This window comes from Cyrtonyx montezumae, unplaced genomic scaffold (assembly GCF_038088225.1).
Source record: "Cyrtonyx montezumae isolate F1298 unplaced genomic scaffold, pur_monq_1.0 scaffold_14, whole genome shotgun sequence".
Classification (NCBI taxonomy): Eukaryota; Metazoa; Chordata; class Aves; order Galliformes; family Odontophoridae; genus Cyrtonyx; species Cyrtonyx montezumae.
In genome coordinates, this window is record NW_027071870.1 from 9,330,911 (window position 1) to 9,353,418 (window position 22,508).

Below are 22,508 nucleotides of genomic sequence, written 5' to 3' on the forward strand. Positions count from 1 at the left end.
TGAATAACAGCTGTCAGGTGAAAGAAAGAAAATGATAATAAACATTGAAAAGTAACTGTCAGGCACAAGGAGAAACAGCACAAGGAAAGGAGACAGGATGAATATCAAAGACAATAGTATGACAATTTCTTCTCTATGCAGATGTGCCCATTCTATCATTTCAATTTCATCGTAACTGAACGTGAGTAACAGCACTGAGGTTATCGATACTGGAAGCGTCGGTTTGAGCAGACATGCTGGTATTTGTCATTCAGATGAACCCTCCGGCCTTAAACTACTCCCACTGGCCTCGCTGCTTTCCGTTCCTGAGCTGGCAGGTGGTTCACCCCATCCCCCCCGGCTCCCGACACAGATGGGACGGTCCCGCCGGAAAAATGGGTGGCTCAGCAACGTGCTGCGGGGCGGTGGCGGGGATGGGCGGGGCGGTGGCGGGGATGGGCGGGGCGGTGGCGTGACTCGGAAGCTGTTGCGCCGCTTCCGGGATCGCCCTGGGCCTGGTGGCAGCCGGCCGCAGGGGGCGGCCATTTTCCCAGGCAGCGGGGTCCTCCTGCTCGCGGCGGCTGCTGTAGCGGCCGAGCGGCGGGAGGGCACGGCTTTCGCTTCTGGGCCGGGAAGCGGGGCAGCGGCCTGCGGTCGCCATCAGCAGGATGTTTTCATTCTGCACCGTGCAGCCTCAGGTGAGACGCCTGATGGTGCGCAGTTCGCGGCGCTCGGGGGCTCCTCTGGGTGGGGGTGGGGCGCGGAACGGAGGAACCGAACGCGATTGTGGAGAGAGCAGGGTAGGGATGAAGCTTGTCACGTCGGAGGTGAGGAGGTAACCCGGAGGGAGGCGTTTCTTACTGCTTGTTTTTGTTGTGGAAGCAAGGCGCTGCTCTTTTCGCGTTGGGCAGACAGTTGTCACGGGTTGGGTCAGTGAAAAAGAAGCGGCTTAGGCATTAGCGGAGGAAAGTCCTTTAATTATACGTTACATAAAGCAATTCGGATGCGGTTGGAAGGGAGGACACCGTCTGTGAGCCAACAAGCAGAATGCCGCTCTGGGTTGTGTGGACTTCCGTCTGAACCAGTGTTTTTATCCCTGAGTTTTACATTATTGGGATTACTGTGTTACAGTGTGCTTTGATCTCTTTAGGTATGAGCTTTGTGTTAATTACTTTTGTTGATGTAGTGAAACGAGAGAAGAAGTGATGTTGTTTTCAGAAATGCATCGTTCCACAATTTTGTATTGGGAAATGCATGAGGGAAGTTTGGCAAGCAGTTAGTGTGCCAATTTTGACCACTGGAGCCTTTATAATCTTACTGCAAACTTCCAGAGTTTAACTTGGAACAGTTAATTCTGAGGGATTTTTCACTTTACACAACATGGTCTTTCTGGATCTTTTGTCTAGTCAACACACATGGAAGTTGTTGCAGAACTTAATCGGGGCTTAATCGGCAGTTACGAGGTGGTGGTGTTCACGCAGCAGGAGTTTCAGCCCAACTTCTCCCTGCCTAGTGATACATGCTGGCATTGAGGCATTTCAGAAGTGTTGAAATGACTTGTACTGTGTCTTCATGGTAGCTGTGGACATGATGGAGCAGGAGCCCAGGGCGTCTGTATCAGTTCACAAAATGGTGTCACTGAAATGGCTGAGGGTTGCTGAACTGCAAAATTAACTGTGCTATGCGTGCATGCTTTCTATAGGTTGATGTGGTACTCAGGGTTGTTGCTTAATTGGGATCCTAAGGGAGAAAATGTACAGTAAACTCAGTCAGCCCTATAGAACAGGAAAAATGTAGGTGTTTCAAACTATAGGATTATCACTTCATAGAGGAAAAGAGTTGCTTAATTTATTTAACAGTGCTGGAACTCAGAGCACTTACAAATCAGTACCTTCGAACTAGTAAGATTTTGATTAAATTCTTGTGATTGTGCACTATTTGGAAATAGATCTTTCATGTTCAAATAGATTGATGTGAAATTAGCGTGATGAGGCATACTATTGAGGCAGTGTGTCCACGAGTAATCTAGTTTTCTGTGTTATAGTAGTCCATCTTAATATCTAAAGTTAAGTCCTTGCCACTGGTGAGAGGAGTGATCTCATTTACCTTTCTTTCTCTGTTTATTTTGCTTGAAGAGCATTCGCTTCTGCAACTACATTGTGAAGTCTGCTAGACTGGTGGTCTGTATGCCTAGTTTTGTCCTGACACTAAAATGGCCTCAGGAGTACCTTTTAAAGAGTTCCTGAAAGGCAATCACATAAACAAACAGCATTTAAGCATTTGAAGAGATTGTGTTAACTTGTGGGGTTTTTTTTCAATGTGAAATTAGTTTTCTGTTGCTTTACCTCTGTCTCTGTATGGGTTTCCTTGTGTGCCTCTGTGTTGCTATTTGGAAGGTAATTTAACCTACTATGATCATGAAATGGCTTGTGTTGGAAGGGACCTCAATGATCATCAAGTTGCAAGCACTTTGCTGCAGGCAGGTTGCCAACCACTACATCCAAGTACTAGATCAGGCTGCCCAGGGTGCCATCCAACCTGGCCTTGAATGCCTTCAGGGGTGGGACATCCACTGCCTCTCTGGGCAACCTGTGCCAGCACCTCACCACTCTCAGTCAAAAAACTTTTCCCTGACATCCAATTTAAATCTTCCATCCTTTAGTTCAAAAACACCTTGCCCTATCACTATCTACCTGCACTAAAAAATGGAATTCTCTCATTTATAATATTCTTTTAAGCATTGAAAGGCCACAATGAGGTCTCCTGACAGTCCTCTCTTTTCCAGGGTGAACAAGCCCTTCAGCTTCTTCAGCCTGTCTTCATAGGAGATGTGCTTCATCCCTCTGAGCTTCTTTGGCCCTCCTTTGAACCCTCTCCAAAAGCTCCTCGTCTTTTCTGTGGATGGAGGCTTAGATCCTATAAGGGAAAAACACATATAGTTTTAATCATTTCATGCAAATAGGATACCAAACTTTGGAGTACTTGTCAAAGATAGCAACAAATATATTGTTCTGTTACCAGGCTGTAACAGCACTTAGTACTTGTAGGAAAAACAATCCTGAAATTCATGGTGGAAGTGATGATTGTAATAGCAGCTTTGTTTGCTTACCATTTCAGCAAGTGTCCGTAAGAAGCTGTGTTATTTTTCTGTAAATAAATGTTGTTGTAGGTGGAAATTGAGGGCAGTCTTTGTATTGCCTAAATGTTGATAACCCGTACCTTCTTCTGCATTTGAAAATGTAGTGATTATTTCCTAGAATCCATGCTATATTTGAAAAGGAACAGGAACTGTGGCTGTTTTTTCTCATCCAGACTCTGTGAACTTCTAATTTGTCATACATACTTAAATTCTCATAATTTCTGTAATATGAGCTATCAACTCACAGTGTAGTGTTGAAACTAAGTACGTGTGATTTGTTATGCAATTCTCCATTAAAAGGCAACGTACAAGTTATTGCAAGCCATCGTTTGGAAGGGAGATGTAGCTTAAATTGACAAAGTTGGCTTAAATTGTTACTTTTTTTCCTTTATCAGGCTACTATTCCTTTGAGTCACCTTATCAATGCCTTTAATTCACCAAAACCCTCCGCTACTACTGCGAGCACATCTGTACAGCCTGCCCAGAGGGACATCATCTCAGAGCATGATCCCCAGAACAGTGAGGTAATAAAAGCCTTTGGAAAAATGGGTCATTTGCTTATAACTTAATTGAATATTTGACTAATTTTATAAAATGATGTAATGGAATGTGAATGGGTAGAATGCAACTTCTTTGACAGAACTTCAGTAAGTCAGTGCTTTGTTAGTCCTACAAAAATACAGGATTTCATTGATAAGAAAAAAAAATTGCAGCTAGTACCTCAGTAATAACTTACTGAGATGAAGAGGATCTATTTCTGCTTAACTAAACTTTGTACGCAGCGATACTGTAGATACAGGAGGCTCTTTTAAAATGACTTCAGCTTTTGATGTTTTATTCATATATGTCTTATTGAAAATCTTGTTTCATCTCATAAACACAACTTAAAGCTTACATTAAAATGGTTTAAGTAAAATGAAAATATAACCTATAATGTTCTAACTATAAAAACACAATCTATGTGCAAATACATTTTGCTTGACATACATTTACTTCTCAGTTAAGAAAATACTAAGTCTATATATAGAGCCTCTTGAGAGGCTAATATATATTTTAATGGGTCAAAGTCAGGAGGAAAACGTTGTCATAGTTGAGCGTGTTTAAAAAGTACTTATCTGTAAGATGCAAGATTTAAGTTACTTAATCAAGGTTACTCCTTTAGTAACTGAAGTGGATGCACCTTTTGCGTTTCTCACAGTATCTTTAATTTTCTGTGTAAAGAATTCCATATCTTAGTCCTTGTGCTCCTCTAGGTGTAGTTTCTAAATATCCAGTCTTCGTGTAGCTGCTAAGTTTGCTCTGTCAAATTTTTCTGTAAGAAGGCTGGCCCCCAGAATAAGAGAAAGCATGGGGTTTAGTCCCTTTTTCACTTGGATGAAGTATAAGGGTGGATATTGCAGTACATCATCCTCCTCACACCCTCTGCTTTCAGTCTGGAAGATTAGGAAGAGTTGGAAAAGAATATGTGCACCAATCATAGAATTGTTTGAGTTGGAACAAACCCTTAAAAGTTCCAGCTCCCCTGCAGTGAATGAGCAGAGATACCCACATTAGCTAAAGTGCTCAGAGCCTGATTCAGCCTGACCTTGAGTGTCTCCAGGGCTGGGGCATCTACCACTGGTCTGGGCAGCCTGCACCAGTACCTCACCACCCTTATTTTTACAATTTTTTTTCTTTGTATTCAGTGTAAGTCTCTCCTCTTTTAGTTTGAAACCATTTCCCCTTGTCCTGTCAGGACCTTCCTATCATGAAAAGTATTAAAATAGATGACTGAATTGAGAAGAAAATTTACTTACAATATGTGTACCCTGATAATGAAAATGTCAGTGTGTGTGTATGGAAAAATTGTTTTGTATTCATAGCAGCAAATATTCTTTAATGGTGTCTTTTTCTTTCATTTATTTCTCATCTCTTTTTTTTTTTTTTTTTGTCTGTCTGAACTTACATAGGTAAGTTAATTCCAAGTCCAAATTTACTAATAATATTGACTAAATTCTGGACTTTTTTTTTTCTCCAGCCTGTACTTAATTTCAGAGATCTGGGATTGTCTGATTTGAAACCTAATCAGTACAAAGAGCTCATGAACAGGTTGCTTCCTGGGTACTATACAGATAACAAAGTCTCATCACAGTGGCACACGTCGTACATCTCTGCTGAGTCGTTCTTTGAAAATAAGCATGGTATGTTGTAAAGTACTGATGAGAAAGGGTGGAGTTAAATTATGAAAGTGAGCACTGTTCTTCTCCAGCTTAATTTCTTGTGTTGTAGGACTCATAGTTTAAAAATATCTAATACAATTTTTAATGAGAAGAGTGCTGATGGCTTGTTTATTGTGTGCAGATTGTCCCTAGGGTGGTGCTTACTGAATTGTGGTTGGTTTTTTTATTGTTTAGAAATCTGAATCCAGTTTTGAGCTCATGTTTGAAGCTGGTGATTGTTAAACTTGTCTGAACTCAGCTATAGCATGAGTACATGTTGTCTTAATGATGAGACTGAGCTATAAATGAAATCACTGCTTTGTTTCATCAAAGAAAATAGATTTTGCCCATCTGCTAGTGTAACACACTTGTGAAAATGTCCAGTTTTCATAAGGCTGTTCCATTTTTGTTTGAAGCAATGTTACACGGGGACTAAATAAAGTTCAGGGTAACAAACTGTTAACAAGACACACAGGGTGTTTTGTTGCTGGGAGGAGGAAACAACAAAGCAAGAGTGTTTCCTTAAATGTATTTTGTTGAGATTGGCCTTGCATACAGGAAGTAAAGGTATTATAAAGATGTTCAATAATGTGTTAGGGGAAAGAAGCACATAAGCAACATCTTGATTGTCAGCTGTATAGATGGGAGTAAGAACAGGGGGCAATAGTAAAATTGAATTCATGTTTACGGAGGGGGAAAACCAACCTGTGTGAGAAGTAATGTTTATTTACCATTTAAGATGTTTACATTATGTTATATCAATTTTTACAGGTTTTGTGGACATCTTTAGTGCTTTACGCTCATCATATTTGTACAGACGACATCCTCATCCCCTCCAGCATTTCTGTTCTGAGCTCAGGTGTTGGCCAGGTATGAAACAGTAAACTACACTTTGCTTCTAGTTTTTATAATATGTTTTCATTTTGAGAAGGCCTTTTATTTTAAATAGGGGTCCTGCAGGAAATATTGGTGAACTTTCAGCCTTTAAATTGATACTAGCACAGTAATTTTGAGGCTGTTTTTGGATTTGAGCAGTATGTTTCTGGAATTAAGTTAGTAAACGTACTGTAACAAGATGATATTGTTCAAAGTTGTTAGTATTTTTGGATAATATTCTAGAAGACAACAGAAGATTTATTTTGAATCAATAAATATAATAATATAAATAAATACAATAAGCATTTGTATTATCTTTAAGATCTCATTATTTGTTTAAACTACTCCTGAATACATGATGGGTAATAGCAGGGCTGATTTAGCAAGAACATAATCAGTAGCTCAGTGAGTTCAAATATTGACATCTATTCAGTTCTTTTGAGGTTGCATCTGGATACTGTATCTGGTTTATGTCCCTCAGGTACATGAGAGGTGCTGACAAAGTAGAGACAGCCCAACACTGGGAGGGTGCAGAGGGCTGTGTGCTTAAAGTAGGGTGGAAACTGAAGGGTCTGAGGTTTTAAAGTTAGCAGAAGAGACAGCAAGATGTGATCTAAATTGCTGGTGGAGCCATATTGGTTACCTTTCTGTTGTGCACCTTGAAGGAGAGGCAGCAGCTGCAAGTAAAAACAAAGAAAATTTGTGCTGGGGAGTTTTCCCAGTGAGAACGAAGAAGTTCTGGAACAGTTTTTCTGCAGAGGTTGTGTTCTGACCTACCTGATCTGATATTGAAGTTTGCCCTTTGTTTTGAACAGAGTTTGGCCTGCATGAACTGCACAAGTCCCTTTTCCATGGTACTGTTCTGTGACATAGAAGTCCCACTAAGCAACTAACCTTTGGACTGCTGTTGGTTATTTTAGAATGCAGTAGTGAAAGAAGTTTAACATTCCTGGCTTTTGTAATTTATGTGATTAAGATCTGCACCACAGGTTTCTGTTGTGATAAAAGAAGACCTGTAGTGTTATAACTCCTTGTATTTAAACTGTCTAATTTCTTTTGTCATTTTCTGCATTAATAACGCATCAGAGTCATTCAGGATCTCTTCAGGGCAGCATTTAGCTGAGCTTTGAACAGAGTGTGTCTTAGAACATGAATCTTCATTCCCATCCTTCTGGATCAGCTTTCAAATGTGGAATATTTGTCAGCGTGCCTGGATTTAATTAATGTTTGTCTCTTCTGCTCGCAGAGATGACGATAGGGCCAACCAATTGTCTTCAAAAACTGTTACGGAAAAAATATATTGTAAAACATGACATAGCATTCTTGAAATTGAAAGTTTGGATTACAGCTGTTGATCGGGATTGCCTAACAATGCACTTAAAACATTTTAATGATGTATTTATATTGCTTATTCCTAATAGATCCGAAAGTACCTTCAGACAACTTTGCTTTTTCATTTAATAAATTGAAATTTCTTAAATTTAAATTTAATGTTTTTAATGGTAGTGTGGTAGTAAGGGATCGTTCTAAACTTTCCATTTATGATAATTACTTTTATTTATTTTTTTAAAAACCAAGTTTACATACAGTCCCGGAGCTTTAAGACTTTGAGGTCAAGATCAAGACGTTTGCAGTCAACCACTGAACAACTCACCGAAACGAAGAGTTCATTTCCTTCGCTTTTGAAGGTAAATGCAATCAGTTTTAGGAAGTTGTATTGAGCTTATTCAGACAATCTCTTTTTCTCGAATAAATCTTTGCAATTTACCAAGAGCGTGCTAAGATTTTTTTTTTTTTACATTAGTATGTTGCCATTTAGTTCAGGATTTAGATTTACTTTTTTTCTTACTAATACACAGGCTTGTTCAATATATTATGACTAGAGATTATTTAAATCTTTAGGGAGATAATTTCAAGTCTAAAAACTGATCTTAAGTTTTGGAAAAAAATTGTTCTGTTTTGTTTAAAGTAGTTTGGAGTCAATTAAGTATTTAAACAGAAATACAGCTAGTTAGTGTAAAACCTTTTTCTTATTTTTATAAACAATTCAGCATGTTATTGATGCTTTGAGAATAGGCTTATTTGTGGTAATTCTAAGATGCAAAAACTTTAAACTTGATGGTTTTTATGGGTTTAAAAACTTGTCTATTCTTAATTCAGTAGAGAACTCTCTAGGCTTGGGGTAGCCAGGCACTTACCAAGACAAATGTGATTTTGATACTCTTTGCTTCTAACTGGTGCTAATTATAACATTTGTTTTTATTTTGTGTGTCGATTAGCTGTGAACTCTCCAATTTGTCCAATTTAGGCATGTGTGCTTTATTTCATATGTGGACTAGATTTACTATGGATGAAAATACACCAGAGCTAGCTCCATGGGTAGTCTTTAATTTGTGAGGGTGTAAGATGCATAACTGATCAGCTCTGGCAAAACTGTACTTGGAAGCTATTTCACATTTGGGAATACTAAGTGGAATTAATGAAGGAAAAGGCCTAAGCTAATAACTTCCACCACATCCAGTGTGTAAAGCCAGCTGTGTGCAAAGCTCTCTTGGCTCAGTCATCTGTTGGGATTCTGAGCCTGATTTGTTCAGAGCAAAAATCAAGATGACTCTTGCTTGTACCTTTGTAATTTCACACTTAACCTACTGCTGTATATTGTCTAACTCCACAGCACCTGAGTTTTAAGCTTATATTTTTCCCTTCCCCTCACCCATGGTGCCAAAGTTGACTGCATAGAACTTAGCATAGACTAACATTCTTGTGGAATATGTTGTAGGGCTTTCTTCTGAGAAAGAGAAGAATTGATGTTGAGAACTTGGATGCGCTAATGAAAACAAAAAACATCCCAGAAGCACACCAGGATGCTTTTAAAACTGGTTTTGCAGAAGGCTTTTTAAAAGCACAGGTATTCCTGCAGAAAACACTTGGTAAGTTGTTCCAGTCCGTGTATTTTTGTCTTTGCATTCAGAAGAAGTTTATTTTAGCCTGTTTAATATTTTTTTGCTTTCTTTTACAGATTCCTTAAGAAGATCCCGTTTGCTTTCTTTCATTCTCTTCGTTCTATGTTTTTATCTTGCAATATATTCCTCATTTTTACCTGGGAAAGGCTCCTTTTCAGATGCTGGTTAGTTACCTTTTTTTTTTTTTTTTAAACCTTTTTACTTTCTTTATTCTTTCCATTGTGTTTAGCTCAAATTAAATGTATTTTTGTATGGTTTTTTTAGGATAGCATTCAGTGTACTAGTGAAAGACTGTTTAGCTTTTGGCTACAGTCTTTTGAACAATAATGCTTCAGAATGTTTTTGAAGAACAAGTAATTTTTTTCTGATTATTTTGTTGAAACAGTTGCATGGAAACTAACATTGAGGTAGTCTGTCCATAGATTAATTGTCTGTGAAAGTAAATAATGTCATATCTAGGTTGCCAGCAGTAGGAAATAAGTTAAAAAACGGAATCCTCAGTTTCTAGTCAACAAACCTAATTTACAGTGACAAAGTACTTGCATGGCTAATTGTTATCACTAGAAATCTGTTGGAAATAGCAGAATGATCAAAGGCTGAGCTCATGTATATGGAGAGTTTCATCATCATAGAATCTTGTAAGTCTTTTCCAACCTCAGTGATCATCCCATCCAACCATCCACAGAGGTGGAAATGCTGAGCTATGATTTGGTCTGGAGAAAGTTTTGTAATGTTTAGAGAGAACTTCTGTTTCTGTGTGTCTGTTTTTGGATGCAGACTTCTCTGTACCTAAAAAAGCTTACCACTGAATCAATTGAAAATATTTTAACTATTTTTTTTAATGTTTTTTTTTTAAATTCTTGCTGTGCACTTTTAAAAAGGCTGTGTGTAAGGGTAATGGTTTAACACTGTGTGGATTTGAGTGCAGGGTATGTTCTTGGAACAAGGCAATTCTGTGACAATTTTCTTTCCTTTTCTGCTATTTGCTATCAGTGCGCTTTAGAACATCAAGCATCTTTGATGCAGCAGTTGATCCAATCCAGCTGAAAAATGTTACCTTTGAACATGTAAAAGGGGTAAGTTCAAAAATGTGAACTCAAAAGTAAATTAAAATTTGCTAATTCTTTGAGTAATCACTGTGAGCCTGAGCAATGTCTTACTATGTTAAAGGAACTTCTTTTTATGAACTGTTTTAAAAGAAACAAATCTTTTTCATATTTGGATAAGCCTACGATATTAAAAAGGAAATGAACAGAAAATATTAATGGTAGAATTACAGTTCCCATTTTTGTGAAGCTGAGGAGCAGTGCATTCTTCAGTAACTGACTTCATTGCTTTCCTCCTTCTCCAAAACTTTCTCAATGCATTTGAATCTAAGCAGAACTGCATGCTGACTTCAAGTTATCTGTAGTTTTCTTTGATGTTGCACATTTCTTTTTATATTTGGAAGACATGATAATTGCATTTTCACATATTTATTGGGGATAGGAAGATTCCCAGAAATAAGTGAGCCTGATGCTGTTGGTGGGATAACTGTACTATTTTTGCTTTTCTTCTGTTCTTTAGCTTTTTGTTGCAAAATGAGGACCTTCCCCTTGGCTGAACAGCTTGATATTTTTAACTGATCAAGTTGTTGTCCTGACACAGAGTTTGCGATAACGTATTTGAATTGTTGGTCAAATCTGGTCCTGAACTGCTTGGTTATCTTTAGTTTTGTTAACTTCAGTGTTACTGATTCATGTAAACAGTTCTAGGAAATAGGCTTGGTGTCAACACTAAAATTTTGTGATACTCTTATCTCCTTTTATTTCAGCTCAAATATACTTACCTAAGTTTGTACTACAAAGTTTATCTACAAAAAAGATGCAGTTTTTTATGAATGCTTATTGACTTTTTGTGACACACTTTTAATGTATAGGTTGAAGAAGCTAAACAGGAATTGCAGGAAGTTGTAGAATTCCTGAAAAACCCACATAAATTCACTGTACTAGGAGGTAAACTTCCGAAAGGTAAGAATCGTTGCTCACAAAGTGAGAACTGTATGTAGTCATGGCCACCTTTTGTAGCTTTGTTCCATGTTAAGTGACTGAATTACAGACTAATCTCTGAATTCTTTTCCCTTTGGTTTTGAAGGTGCATGACAAAAATGGTGCTGTATACCACTGTTCCATTTAGCTTATATTTGAGATAAATAGTAAAACAATGCTAGGCATTCATAGTGTATTTTCTTATTTAAAATGTTTGAAGAACAAATGAATCTCCAAAGAGTGTTGTAAAAATTTCTTTATTAAAGAGTACTCCAAAATGAGGTGCTTCATCACTGAATATACATAGTATTTAAAAAATACTTAGATTTAGGTATAACTGGTATTTAAGTCTTACTCAGAAAGGCATTATGTAGCCCATAGGTTTTCTAGATCTCCTTTATTTCCATTTTCTGAAGTTAGTGGCTTTCTCTGACCAAATTTTTTTTTTACTCTTTTGTACCTTTTTCTTGAGAAGTGTGCATGTAACATGAATTTCATTTAATTGCTTACCCAAGAGAATTTAGAAAATGTCTCTGAAATTATCTAGTTTAATTAACCTTCAAAAAAGAATCAGAGGTGAAGGGATCTGTCCTATGTTTAAAAAAAAGCCTCCCACGTCTTCTGCAGTTTCTCACTTAATATGCAGGAGTTCTTTGTGTTACAAGGCTGCTCTTAATATCAGTTAGTTGGAATTATTTAAAAATCCAATACTTTGAGAAAAGGCATAACCATCTTATTTTAGAGCAGACACAAATCTAGGGCAGTTGTGAGGCTGTTTATTGAAAAAAAGGAAATAAAATCTGTTCACTTTGAAATGAAATATGTATTAAATCTTTAAAAATTGATAATGTGACAGATACCTCCTCCCTTTCCACCACTATCTTACTGATAACCTTTGAGTGTTTTACAGAGATACAGATGATTCTCCATCATTAATTTTTGGTATATGCTTAGCAGTCTAATGAGCCATGCTACCATGATACACAGTCCCATGTCAGGTTGTGCACAGAATTAACTCTTTCGTTTTCTCCCTCTGTTAATAGACAAAACCTTTTCTTATATTTTTATTAGATTTTGTGTTATCTTGTTAAGCATCCAATATGAAGAAGCTGTTAGGATTTCAGCTGCTGAACTCTGCAATAACTTCATGGAATACATCTTGTTTAAGCTTTCATTTGATAGCCTTACAAATGTTTCTGTAGTTGTTTAAATGTGGTTCAGACTCGAGATATTTTAAAAGCAGCCCCTTCTGTACAGTGAATACCCCAAAAGAATAGTATTCACAGAAAATAATGAAATGGATGGTATATTTTGCTAGGCTTATCTGGATGGTAAACAGACAGCCGGTAAATAAAGAGAGGCTCACCTTTTGCATATGGTCAAGGCTCACCAATAACTCCACAGGGGAGGGATCTCCAACAAGAGATCCTTCCCCAGTAATGCTCAGCCCTTAAATGGAGTCTGGGAGAGGTGGAGCCAGACTCCATGCCTTCTGGTCACAGAGGTGAGTTGCCTTCACCTGTGCTCCTGCACCTGACTCAGTGCACGCCTCAGGTGATCAATCAGTGGTTCTGGCCGTGATTCAACAGTTCCCTTACACCTTCATACTGCAAGAAATGAGCAGTATATAAATAGGTTATTAACAGCTTTTTGAAGGCAAATGTGAATTCCTTTAATGCATGCATGGCACAGCTGTATAATAAGGCTGTATGGATTTGTTGCCTTTTGGTTGTTTTTCTTTTATGTTTTCTTTTCTTTCAGGCATCCTGTTGGTAGGACCACCTGGTACTGGCAAAACTCTTCTTGCCCGAGCTGTAGCTGGTGAAGCTGATGTGCCATTTTATTATGCTTCTGGGTCAGAGTTTGATGAGATGTTCGTTGGTGTGGGAGCGAGTCGCATCCGAAGCCTATTCAGTAAGTTGAGTGTTTGTGTCTTTGAAATCTTCCAAAGTGCAAGACTGAGTGTTCAGTGTAGTTCACAGGTAATGAAAATATGAGATTTGAATTTATTTAATGAGAGATTCAATGTTCTATAAACTAAAAATAATATTTTAATTTGTAATTTAATTAAATGTAAATCTTGCTCCCTTCAATGCACCCAGAATAAAGGACTTTATAATGAAACTCTTAGTTATTTCTTTAAGTTGATAGTGGAAGAAAGCCTCTCTTGTGCAAACTATGAAAAAAATATTACCAAGGGTGTTGGGGAGGAATGAATTTCTCTTTTACGTGTAAGATTGATAGTGCCACGTGTCATCACTGTAGAAGATGATTTGCATTTGTAGAATAAACATCGCTTTCTTTGGAAGGGGAACAGAATGAGCCTTTCTGTTGGTTACAGAAGTTTAGGTAGGTACAGATCAGCTTAACATTGACATTTCATATATGACTAGCTGGATGAGGTGAACTGCATCCTGGTTAAGTGTAAGCCTTATCTTAAACTTTATGACAGTATTTTATTTTGTTTTCATTACCTGTAAGGTTGAGGGTGGTGTCTTTCACCATTTAAATAACAGGCAGGCTCTATAAAAATGACATTAGTTTTACTTAATAGGTTAATGCTTTCTACCTAACCCTGTGAAATAAGCTGTTCTGTGGAGCTGATAGAAGATAGGATGACGTTCTTAATCTACTGTGCTTAATTTTTTTTTGTAGTGTAAGAATATAGGAGCTGCTATAGAGATGAAGAACTTCTCTGTGTTGCTTTGAGAATGAATTACTTTTTTTGAAATGGAGGCTCAAATTGAAACCGTTTTGGTGATGAAATAGGAGACTCCTGAATTACTTTGTATCCTTTTTGTTAGCTTGTGTGGTTGAAGTGTCCTTCAGCTGTTTTTCTTTTGTCAGGGGAAGCAAAAGCAAATGCACCCTGTGTGATATTTATTGATGAGCTGGATTCTGTTGGTGGGAAGAGAATTGAATCTCCAATGCATCCATATTCAAGGCAGACCATTAATCAACTTCTTGCTGAAATGGATGGGTAAATATCTGGATTCTGAGGGCATAGAAGGTGTTGACTAGTATTTTGAATATTTGGGAGGATTTTTCTTCCTTGACAGCTTCGATTTTTTCATAACATTTAAAAATACTTTTAAGGATATAAATTTATATGATTCTGTAGAAGTGCTTGTGTTACTGTTGGCAGTAGTAGAAAGTCATCATTAATGGCCTTAAGTAACACAGAAGCTTCCAAGGTACAGGAGTATAATATCAGCAGTTACTTCAAATAATTTCTCATCAGAACTCAACTCTGAGTTCAGGGCATGCTTTTTAACCAGTTCCTGGGTTAAACTGCATACAGCTAAACATGGTCATTAGTGGGTTGAATGTGGGGTGAGATAGGCCATTGTTGACTGGTCAGTTGAAGTCATCCCTAGTAAGAAATAAAAGTAATTTAAAAAAAAGAAGTGTAAATTCTGTATAATAATGAGTTCTTGCTTTTTTTTTTTTTAATACAGCTTTAAACCTAACGAAGGTGTTGTTATTATTGGTGCAACAAATTTCCCTGAAGCATTAGATAAGTGAGTATAACACACTGATCACTTCCATGGCATGTGTATTTAAAAAAAGCCCCAACTAAAGTTTGCTTTGTGATTTTCAGTTATTGCAGAGTTTTAGTTGGAGGGATTTTCAGCTAAAGAGGTTTGTAAACTGCATAGTTCTTGGCACTTGACAGGTTAAATATCAAGAACTATGTCACAGAGTTAAATATCAAGAACTATGTCACCTGCTTCTAAATAACTAAAATTTCTGCAAGATTTTCTGTTTAATTAGACTGGCTATGTTCCTTGTTTGCAGTGCATTTTAGTAGTAGTTAACAGCAGTATCTTACTGTATTTACAAATACAAAACCTTTAAAAATTGGTTGGTAATGTTCCACAAATAAGGAACCAGGTGTGGTTAATGTAGATGTCTTTAGAAAGATAAGGTACATTTGTCTTCCTCGTATCTCTTAACAGTTTACAGCGGCGTTTTTGAGTCAATGTGTTAAATCATCTTTTTCACCTTAGTGCTTTAATTCGTCCTGGTCGCTTTGACATGCAAGTCACTGTTCCCAAGCCTGATGTAAGAGGTCGTACAGAAATTCTGAAATGGTATCTTAATAAAATCAAGTATGATCAGTGTAAGTAAATACATTACTACAGTATCTTTTGATGCAACTGTTTATTCTCAACCAGCCCGTTGATGTCTCAGACTTTTGTTGCAACAGCAGCAACATCTTGACCTTGTACCAAAAATAATAAAAAACACAGTAAAACACAATAGTCTAGTATGCAGTGTTAAGACAGTTTTCTGAGGCTGTGTTTCTTACCATCCCTGAACAGGACATAGTGTCTTTAAGTGTTAGCATTCATTTTTTCTAAAGCTTCAACTTCTGTTGAATGCCAGATTTTTAACAGAATGTGATTCTTGCTCATAATTCAGTCATTCCTTGATACCTGTTCATGGTAAAGATTTTTCAGGAGCTAATGACTTTCTTTCTCCACAGCTGTTGATCCAGAGATAATTGCACGAGGCACAGTTGGTTTTTCTGGAGCAGAGCTTGAGAATCTTGTAAACCAAGCTGCCTTAAAGGCAGCTGTTGATGGGAAAGATATGGTAACCATGAAGGAATTAGAATTCTCCAAGGACAAAATTCTAATGGGTAGGATATAATGTACATAACACAAGTATATGTTAAAACACAGGTTTTTTTGCATGTGTGTGTGACTTATGCTTCTTATAGAAGAAGAGAGGTTTTGATTGGTGTTTAAAGAAGACTATTTAGTCAATTCTGAATAGAATTTGAGGCTGGAGAGTAATTATGTTGTTTTCTATACTAGTTTCATTCTTTAAGACTTGATACTCTATCAGAAATTGTGTGTTTTATATTTGAACCCAGAGGAAGACACAGGTTTGGTTTCCTTCCTACCCATCCATTTGGGAATACGTGGAGGGGAATGGGTGACTAGAAACACAGAAGTCCTGTTCAACTGACTGTCATATGGAAACACAACACAAACACCTGTAACATATAGACTTAAAATCTATTCTATCAATTGCAAGAGAGGAAGTGCAATTTCATCAGATTCATTTTAGACTGCTCCTTCAGAAGCAGCTTGGCTGTGAAGTACAGATGTGTCCAGAACTGACCTTAATACTCATAAAATGCTAAGTGTTTACAAGTAGGATTTTAGTTACGCTTATATCTTGTTCAGCTGCTGCTTGGTACTCTAGAGTACGTATAATCCACGTGTATCGTGGTGGTCAGCTGTATGGGCAAGTTTACTTGATGTTTCTTCCTTTTAAGGACCTGAACGCAGAAGTGTGGAAATTGATGAAAAAAACAAAACCATCACTGCTTACCACGAGTCTGGACATGCTATCATCGCGTACTATACGAAGGATGCAATGCCAATCAACAAGGCTACGATCATGACGCGAGGAACAACCCTGGGACATGTCAGTATTCTTAGGATTTTTTGTTGGCTCACTTCTAAATGTTGTTGAGGATTTTGCCAGCAGTGCAATTTGTTGTCGTTGTGCTGAATGCGTATTGGAATATATAGAGGTTTTCTGTTTGAGCAATCCCTGGGAAAGCTGGTTGTGTCTTGTGTGAGACCATTCCTCCTTCAGAAATACAACAGTGCGTGCTGATGTGATGATTTGATTCTGCTGCAGTTAAAATAGCACCCGAGTGTGGCACTTGGAAGAATGTCCAAAGGATTGGAGAGTAGCAACATTGCTCAGCTGTACTTTTAATGCAAACATACTTTATCCAGTTGTTTTTTTTTTTAAGAGTGACTTTTTCTAAACCTAATTAGTTGATTACCTTGTTTCTAGCATAGATTTTTATTTAAGTGCTTGGTAGCTACTGGCAGAAAAGTAAATGCATAGTTCCAGTCAGTTGGTTTCTGTGGAACTTTTATGTAAGTTAATGTGTTCAGATAAATGAAGCTATTGGTCTGAATCCTCCAGGAAGTTGATTTGTGCACAGTCCAAATGGAGAAAATAGGAGAAATTGATACAATAGATTGTTCTGTTTCTGGTCCCACCTGTAAGCTTCAGGTGTTAAGTTAGAGAACTCCTTTTGGCGCTCAGTTCTCAAAGGAAGCTATTTCAGTTAGTAGACCAAGCAGACCTGATGAAGCCGTAGCCTAGAAAGAGGCCCAGAGCACTTGCATAATTGCATATTAAACTCTTGCATCCTCTTTGGGTTTAAACAAGAGCACATTTCAGATTATTTCAGTATTTTTTCTGTTACCTGACTGCATTTTTTTTTTTATCTTTCAAGGTGTCTTTGCTCCCAGAAAACGACAGATGGAGTGAAACTAGATCCCAGTTGCTTGCACAGATGGATGTCTGCATGGGAGGAAGAGTGGCAGAAGAGCTCATATTTGGAAGTGATCACATCACAACAGGTCAAGTCATCAGTAGTTAGAAGAATTTCTGATCAGAGTTCATGGACAGGCATGTTTAACTTGGTTTCAGTAATTAATTTAAATTTGTTTGCTATCCAGGTGCTTCCAGTGATTTTGACAACGCTACTAAAATTGCAAAACTGATGGTGACTAGATTTGGAATGAGTGAGAAGGTAGTGTATTGTCAGTGCTTAAATATTTGTATGCTACACAGGAATGTTCTGTAACTGGCTGTCATTGATGAGAGGCAAAATAGTTCCGCCAAAAAGGAAGAGTTAACAATTGGCCCTGCTGTAGGAAACTGAATTAGAAAAGCTGTGTATTTGGCAGTTTAAAAATTGACTTGCAAGATCATTTCCTCAGCGTGACCTCAAAACTCACTAAGGCCTGCAGGAAGAAAAAAAAAAATGGAGTGAAACCAAATATTTTGGAATTGAGTTTTTGTATACTTGTACAGAAGTTTCTTTTGTCAGCACTGTTGTCCCTTAGTCTGAGGTTTTTGTTTTCCTTTTAAATGAAATACTTAAGGCTTTGTGCTATGACCTGTGGAGGCAGAACTCTGCAGTGTCTTTGTAGCTCATGGATAGGCTTCTTGTTTTGCTGCTTCTGTTTGAAATTCTTTGGTAAATGTTTTGTTAACAATTTTATTTGTTTGCATGGAGAAGCAGTGGGTGATTAAGCTTTCACAGAGTGTTTCAAGAGTAATGTTGTAGCAGTGGTAAGAAAGATTTTCTTGTTTGTTTGTTTAGCTTGGTGTTATGACCTATACTGACACGGGTAAAGTTAGCCCTGAAACTCAGTCTGCAATTGAACAAGAAGTAAGGACACTTCTACGGGTAAGAGCCTTCCTTTTGCTCTACTACACTTCTCTTGAGATGAGTTGAGCATCAGTTCACTTTGTTATTCAGTTTTGTAGTGTATACCGGTGAAAATACGTAGGCTGTTGCAAGTATTCCATGATATCTGACACAGCAACAGCTTTGAATCTCTGCGTGTCAAAACACTTTGTAAATTTTCCTTTGCAGGCAATGGATAACAAATTGATGGTGTTGGGTTTTATTGTTCCTTAACGCTTTCTCTTGCATTACATCAGGGTTTGTATATTGTATGTTTAATTCATAGGAAAAAAAGTAGTGCTATGAAGTGTTACAGAGCAGATATGATAGCTGCGTGTTACTCCCACCTTTCTTAACTTACAGCTAACTCATTTTGTGTAGAAACACAGAAACGGCCGTGCTGGATAGGTCAGAGTCCCTTGGTCAGGTGTACTGTTCCTCACGGGGATCAGAATGAGATGCTGAGGGAAGCTTCTAACAGTTGACTACTGACAAACTTCCAGATCTGTTCTGCTATTCTGAATTAGTTTTCTACGGGCATGAGAATTATTTATATCCAGTAATGTTTAAACCCTTAGAACTACTGCTGAAGTGTTTCTGAACTGACTTAGTGCACTAAAGAGCTATTGGTGTAGAACTGAAAGTTGAGATTGAAACTGACAGTGCTGGTGCTTCTACTTGCAGCAACAGGTTACTTGTTGGGTAGCATTCAGTTTTCTAGGTGTGCAAAATACTTTGAGAGCTCAGTAATGTCCTGGGAACTTTACGCTTTGAGGAATGCTCTTTAAATGCTGCAACACCGTCCATAGTTTAAAATCAAATATATAACAAGTGACTTTAGAGATGGAGTGAATCTTTCTTAAGTCATATTTAAAATACTCGGGCTTGTCTGTGGATTTTGTTTTCAGTTGTACTTCTGCAAAATGCACAGGTGGCATAAAGCTTTGAGCTGCATTTACCCAGAAACAATTTTAAAAACAAAATCTTGCTTTTACTTTTGTTCAGAAGTCTTAGAAATTCCTACTACTTTTTTTTTGTTCAATATTAGGACTCATATGAGCGAGCAAAGAACATCTTGAAGACTCATGCAAAAGAACACAAGAATTTAGCAGAAGCTCTATTGAAATACGAGACTTTGGATGCCAAAGAAATCCAAATTGTTCTAGAGGGAAAAAAGCTGGAAGTAAGATGATAACTTCTGTGACACAGTAACTGATAATCAGAAGAATGTACATCTAGCAGTGCAGTAGTCTACACAGCATAGCTTTTTTTCCCTTTCTGATGTGTTGTATGGCATTAGTGACATGTTAATTCTGTTTCTTGTGAGCTTCTGTTATTTGTTCGTTGTGTCTCATTGGAAAAAGAGACAAGAATAAAACAGGTTCTTCATCTTCTGCTCTTCCCACAAGAAGTTATTCAGAAAGATAAATCTCAGGGTTGAATTCAGTGTCTGGCTTACTCAGTCATGTTGAAGCTGAAAAGAAAAATGTGTGGATGTACTGATATGTTTTGGCATCGCTTCCTGAGTCATGCAGTGCTACATGTGCGATTGAAGTGATACCCCATAATATATGCTGTAGAGTTTTTTATGGGTAGTGACAGATTGACATGTAAAATAGTATGTAGTCTAACTGATGCTCATACTGATAGAGGTCACTTTTAAAGAAGACTTGCTTGGCAATGCAACAACCGCATGTATAAATGAAGCAGGTACGAAGTGCATCTCTAAAGAGAACTGTGAGAGCTCCATGTTAAAAATATTAAGATTTGTCTTCTCAGTGTTCTTGGAATTAAAATACACACAGAGCTGGGAGGTGAGTTTTAATGCAAGCAGCAGTAACAGGCTAAACATGTCTAAACCTCTTTAGACCATGTTTTGGGCAGAACCATGGAAGGGATAAGAGAAATACCTGTGACCTCTCATGTGCTGCTGACAAGACTCCTGATTATTTTTTTTGTTACCACAGTAGATGGATGTGATTTGATAAGTGCTTTTATACTGCTGGAGATTCTACGTAATTAGTTTCTGCTAATACTATGTATAGGCATTTGATAATCCAACAAAGAATTTCTTTGAAGAGGACAGTGTTGCTCACTAAAAAATAGTTCAGACAATGTTGGAAGCATGTGTTTCAAATAACATTCCCAGTCCTGTTCAGTACAACTCGGGAAGCTGGTTTTTGTTGTGGGTCTTTTTTTTTTTTTTTTTTTTTTTTTTAACCCCTCCTCTTCCTCGAACTTTTACAGAAGCTCCTGGAAATTCTGGGCTCTTAAGAAAAATCAGTTTCCAGCCAAGTAGCAGTGATTGCTAACAGTCACGTGCCTGTATTCTGCTGATCTCATGGAACTGGTTTTTAGGAATAACACAGCTTTATTATGATCTTCTGCACAATTAATGGTAGACTGCTGGACTGTAAACTTCTGTTGCAGAGAAGGCCTTTATAGTTGTGTTAATGCTGAAGGTTTGATTTGGTTGGAGATGAAGATAGTTGGGCTGGTGCCAATAAATGTGAATGACAACTGATAACCACATTTTAAACTAGAATTAACTTGCTTTAGATTTTTCTGAGTGTAATACCTGTTGGGTTTTTTTTTTTTTTTCAGTAAGATCACATGCATTCTTTTTCTTCTTCTGAAACTAGGATAACTTTCTATTTGCTTATTTTTCCATTGTCAGCTGTTATAGTGACATCCCAGTGTGGAGGAACTTGAAAATGTTTAAATATAATATACCAAATGTCTAGGCTGACTAGTTACAGGTGTACATGTATTTTAGAAATATGCCAATGAAACAGAAATATACTGCATATTTGCATCTGTTTTTGGAATAATAAAGGTTCAATTTAATTATGGACGTTGGCTTTTCCTTTTACCTATGTCAACGGTTTACGGGCAGGCTCGGCCCGGTTCCGTGACGATTGGTGCGGGGGACCCACGGACCCACGCCCCAGGAAAGGGGAAGGGGGAAAGGGAAAAGGGAAAATGGAGATGGGCCTAGAAACAAAACAGCGGCAACGATCTGAGGAGGAAAGCTAATTTACTAAATAAGATATCAGAAAGCAAAATAACACAATATAATACAATATAATTGGAATTAAAGCTAATAAATCAAATAAAATGAGCAAGAGAGAGAGTGTCCGATAAACCGAAGGCCTTACGCTAACGCTGAAGGCGAGACGGCAGCGAGCACCCACTGCTGAGTCCATCCCAAAGGAAAGAGAGAGAGTGTCCCGTGACCGCAGACAGTTTTTATCTTTCCCTCTGAGCGTAAACACGTAAGAACGCAAAGCATCACAAAGTCCTCTGGGGAATGGAGTTCTTCTTCTCTTCTGAGACAGGTATACCTGGAACTATTGATGATCCACGGAGCTGGAGCATTAACTCTTTAACTCTAAATGCACTACATGATGTTATGATGTGGAATACCAGTACCAAAAATCATAAAACCATGACAACCTATCACTGTAAACTGCTACACAGTGTAATACAGTGTTCCTATGATGTAAATGGAATATATTAAGACATTTTAACTTGTAAATAAATGTAGTAGTTATGGAAAAATTGTATACTGATTATATTCCTAGGGAATGTTCTCCCTAGTAATTCAGAGCCGCTCTTCAGATCCTGCTTCAGTAATGGTACTTGGACAGAAATGTTTCCAGGTGAATAATGCAAATCTGTTGTTAAAAACAAAAGCAGAAAATTTTTACTTGAGAAGTAAAAAAATCTCTACAGAATGATTTATTTTGTGGGGTAAGTCCTGAGGTCTAACACTTAATTTTGGACACCTCTTGGTGTATGCAAAAAAGAGCCAAGTGCAGTTTCTTTCAGGTATAAAAGGTATCTTTGTCCTCTGGGCACCTAACAGCAGCTGTGCTGCTGAGGAAAAGTAAGGCTTCAAGGGCCATGGATGTGCTTTCAACCAAACTCGCATGGAATCGTAGGGAGACTTGGATTTGAAGGGGACCTTAAAGATATCTAGCTCCAACCTCTCTGCTGGGGGCAGGGGCACCTCCCACTAAATCAGGCTGTTCAGGATTGTGTCTGGCCTGGCCTTGAACACCTCCTGAGAAGGGGCATCCACAGCTC

General features: G+C 37.9%; 1 protein-coding gene across 1 annotated transcript; it reads left to right on the forward strand.

Moving 5' to 3' along the window:
- Window positions 1-497: 497 nt before the first annotated feature.
- YME1L1 (YME1 like 1 ATPase) lies at window positions 498-19,813 on the forward strand. The gene is made up of 19 exons (XM_065731414.1): window positions 498-677; window positions 3,514-3,642; window positions 5,136-5,298; window positions 6,088-6,186; window positions 7,771-7,880; window positions 8,972-9,122; window positions 9,212-9,319; window positions 10,149-10,231; window positions 11,074-11,164; window positions 12,944-13,096; window positions 14,030-14,162; window positions 14,641-14,703; window positions 15,193-15,305; window positions 15,672-15,827; window positions 16,473-16,624; window positions 17,457-17,583; window positions 17,683-17,756; window positions 18,333-18,419; window positions 19,468-19,813. The coding sequence occupies exons 1-19, from the start codon at window positions 648-650 to the stop codon at window positions 19,609-19,611; spliced, it is 2,166 nt and encodes a 721-aa protein (XP_065587486.1). The 5' UTR covers window positions 498-647; the 3' UTR covers window positions 19,612-19,813.
- Window positions 19,814-22,508: the final 2,695 nt, after the last annotated feature.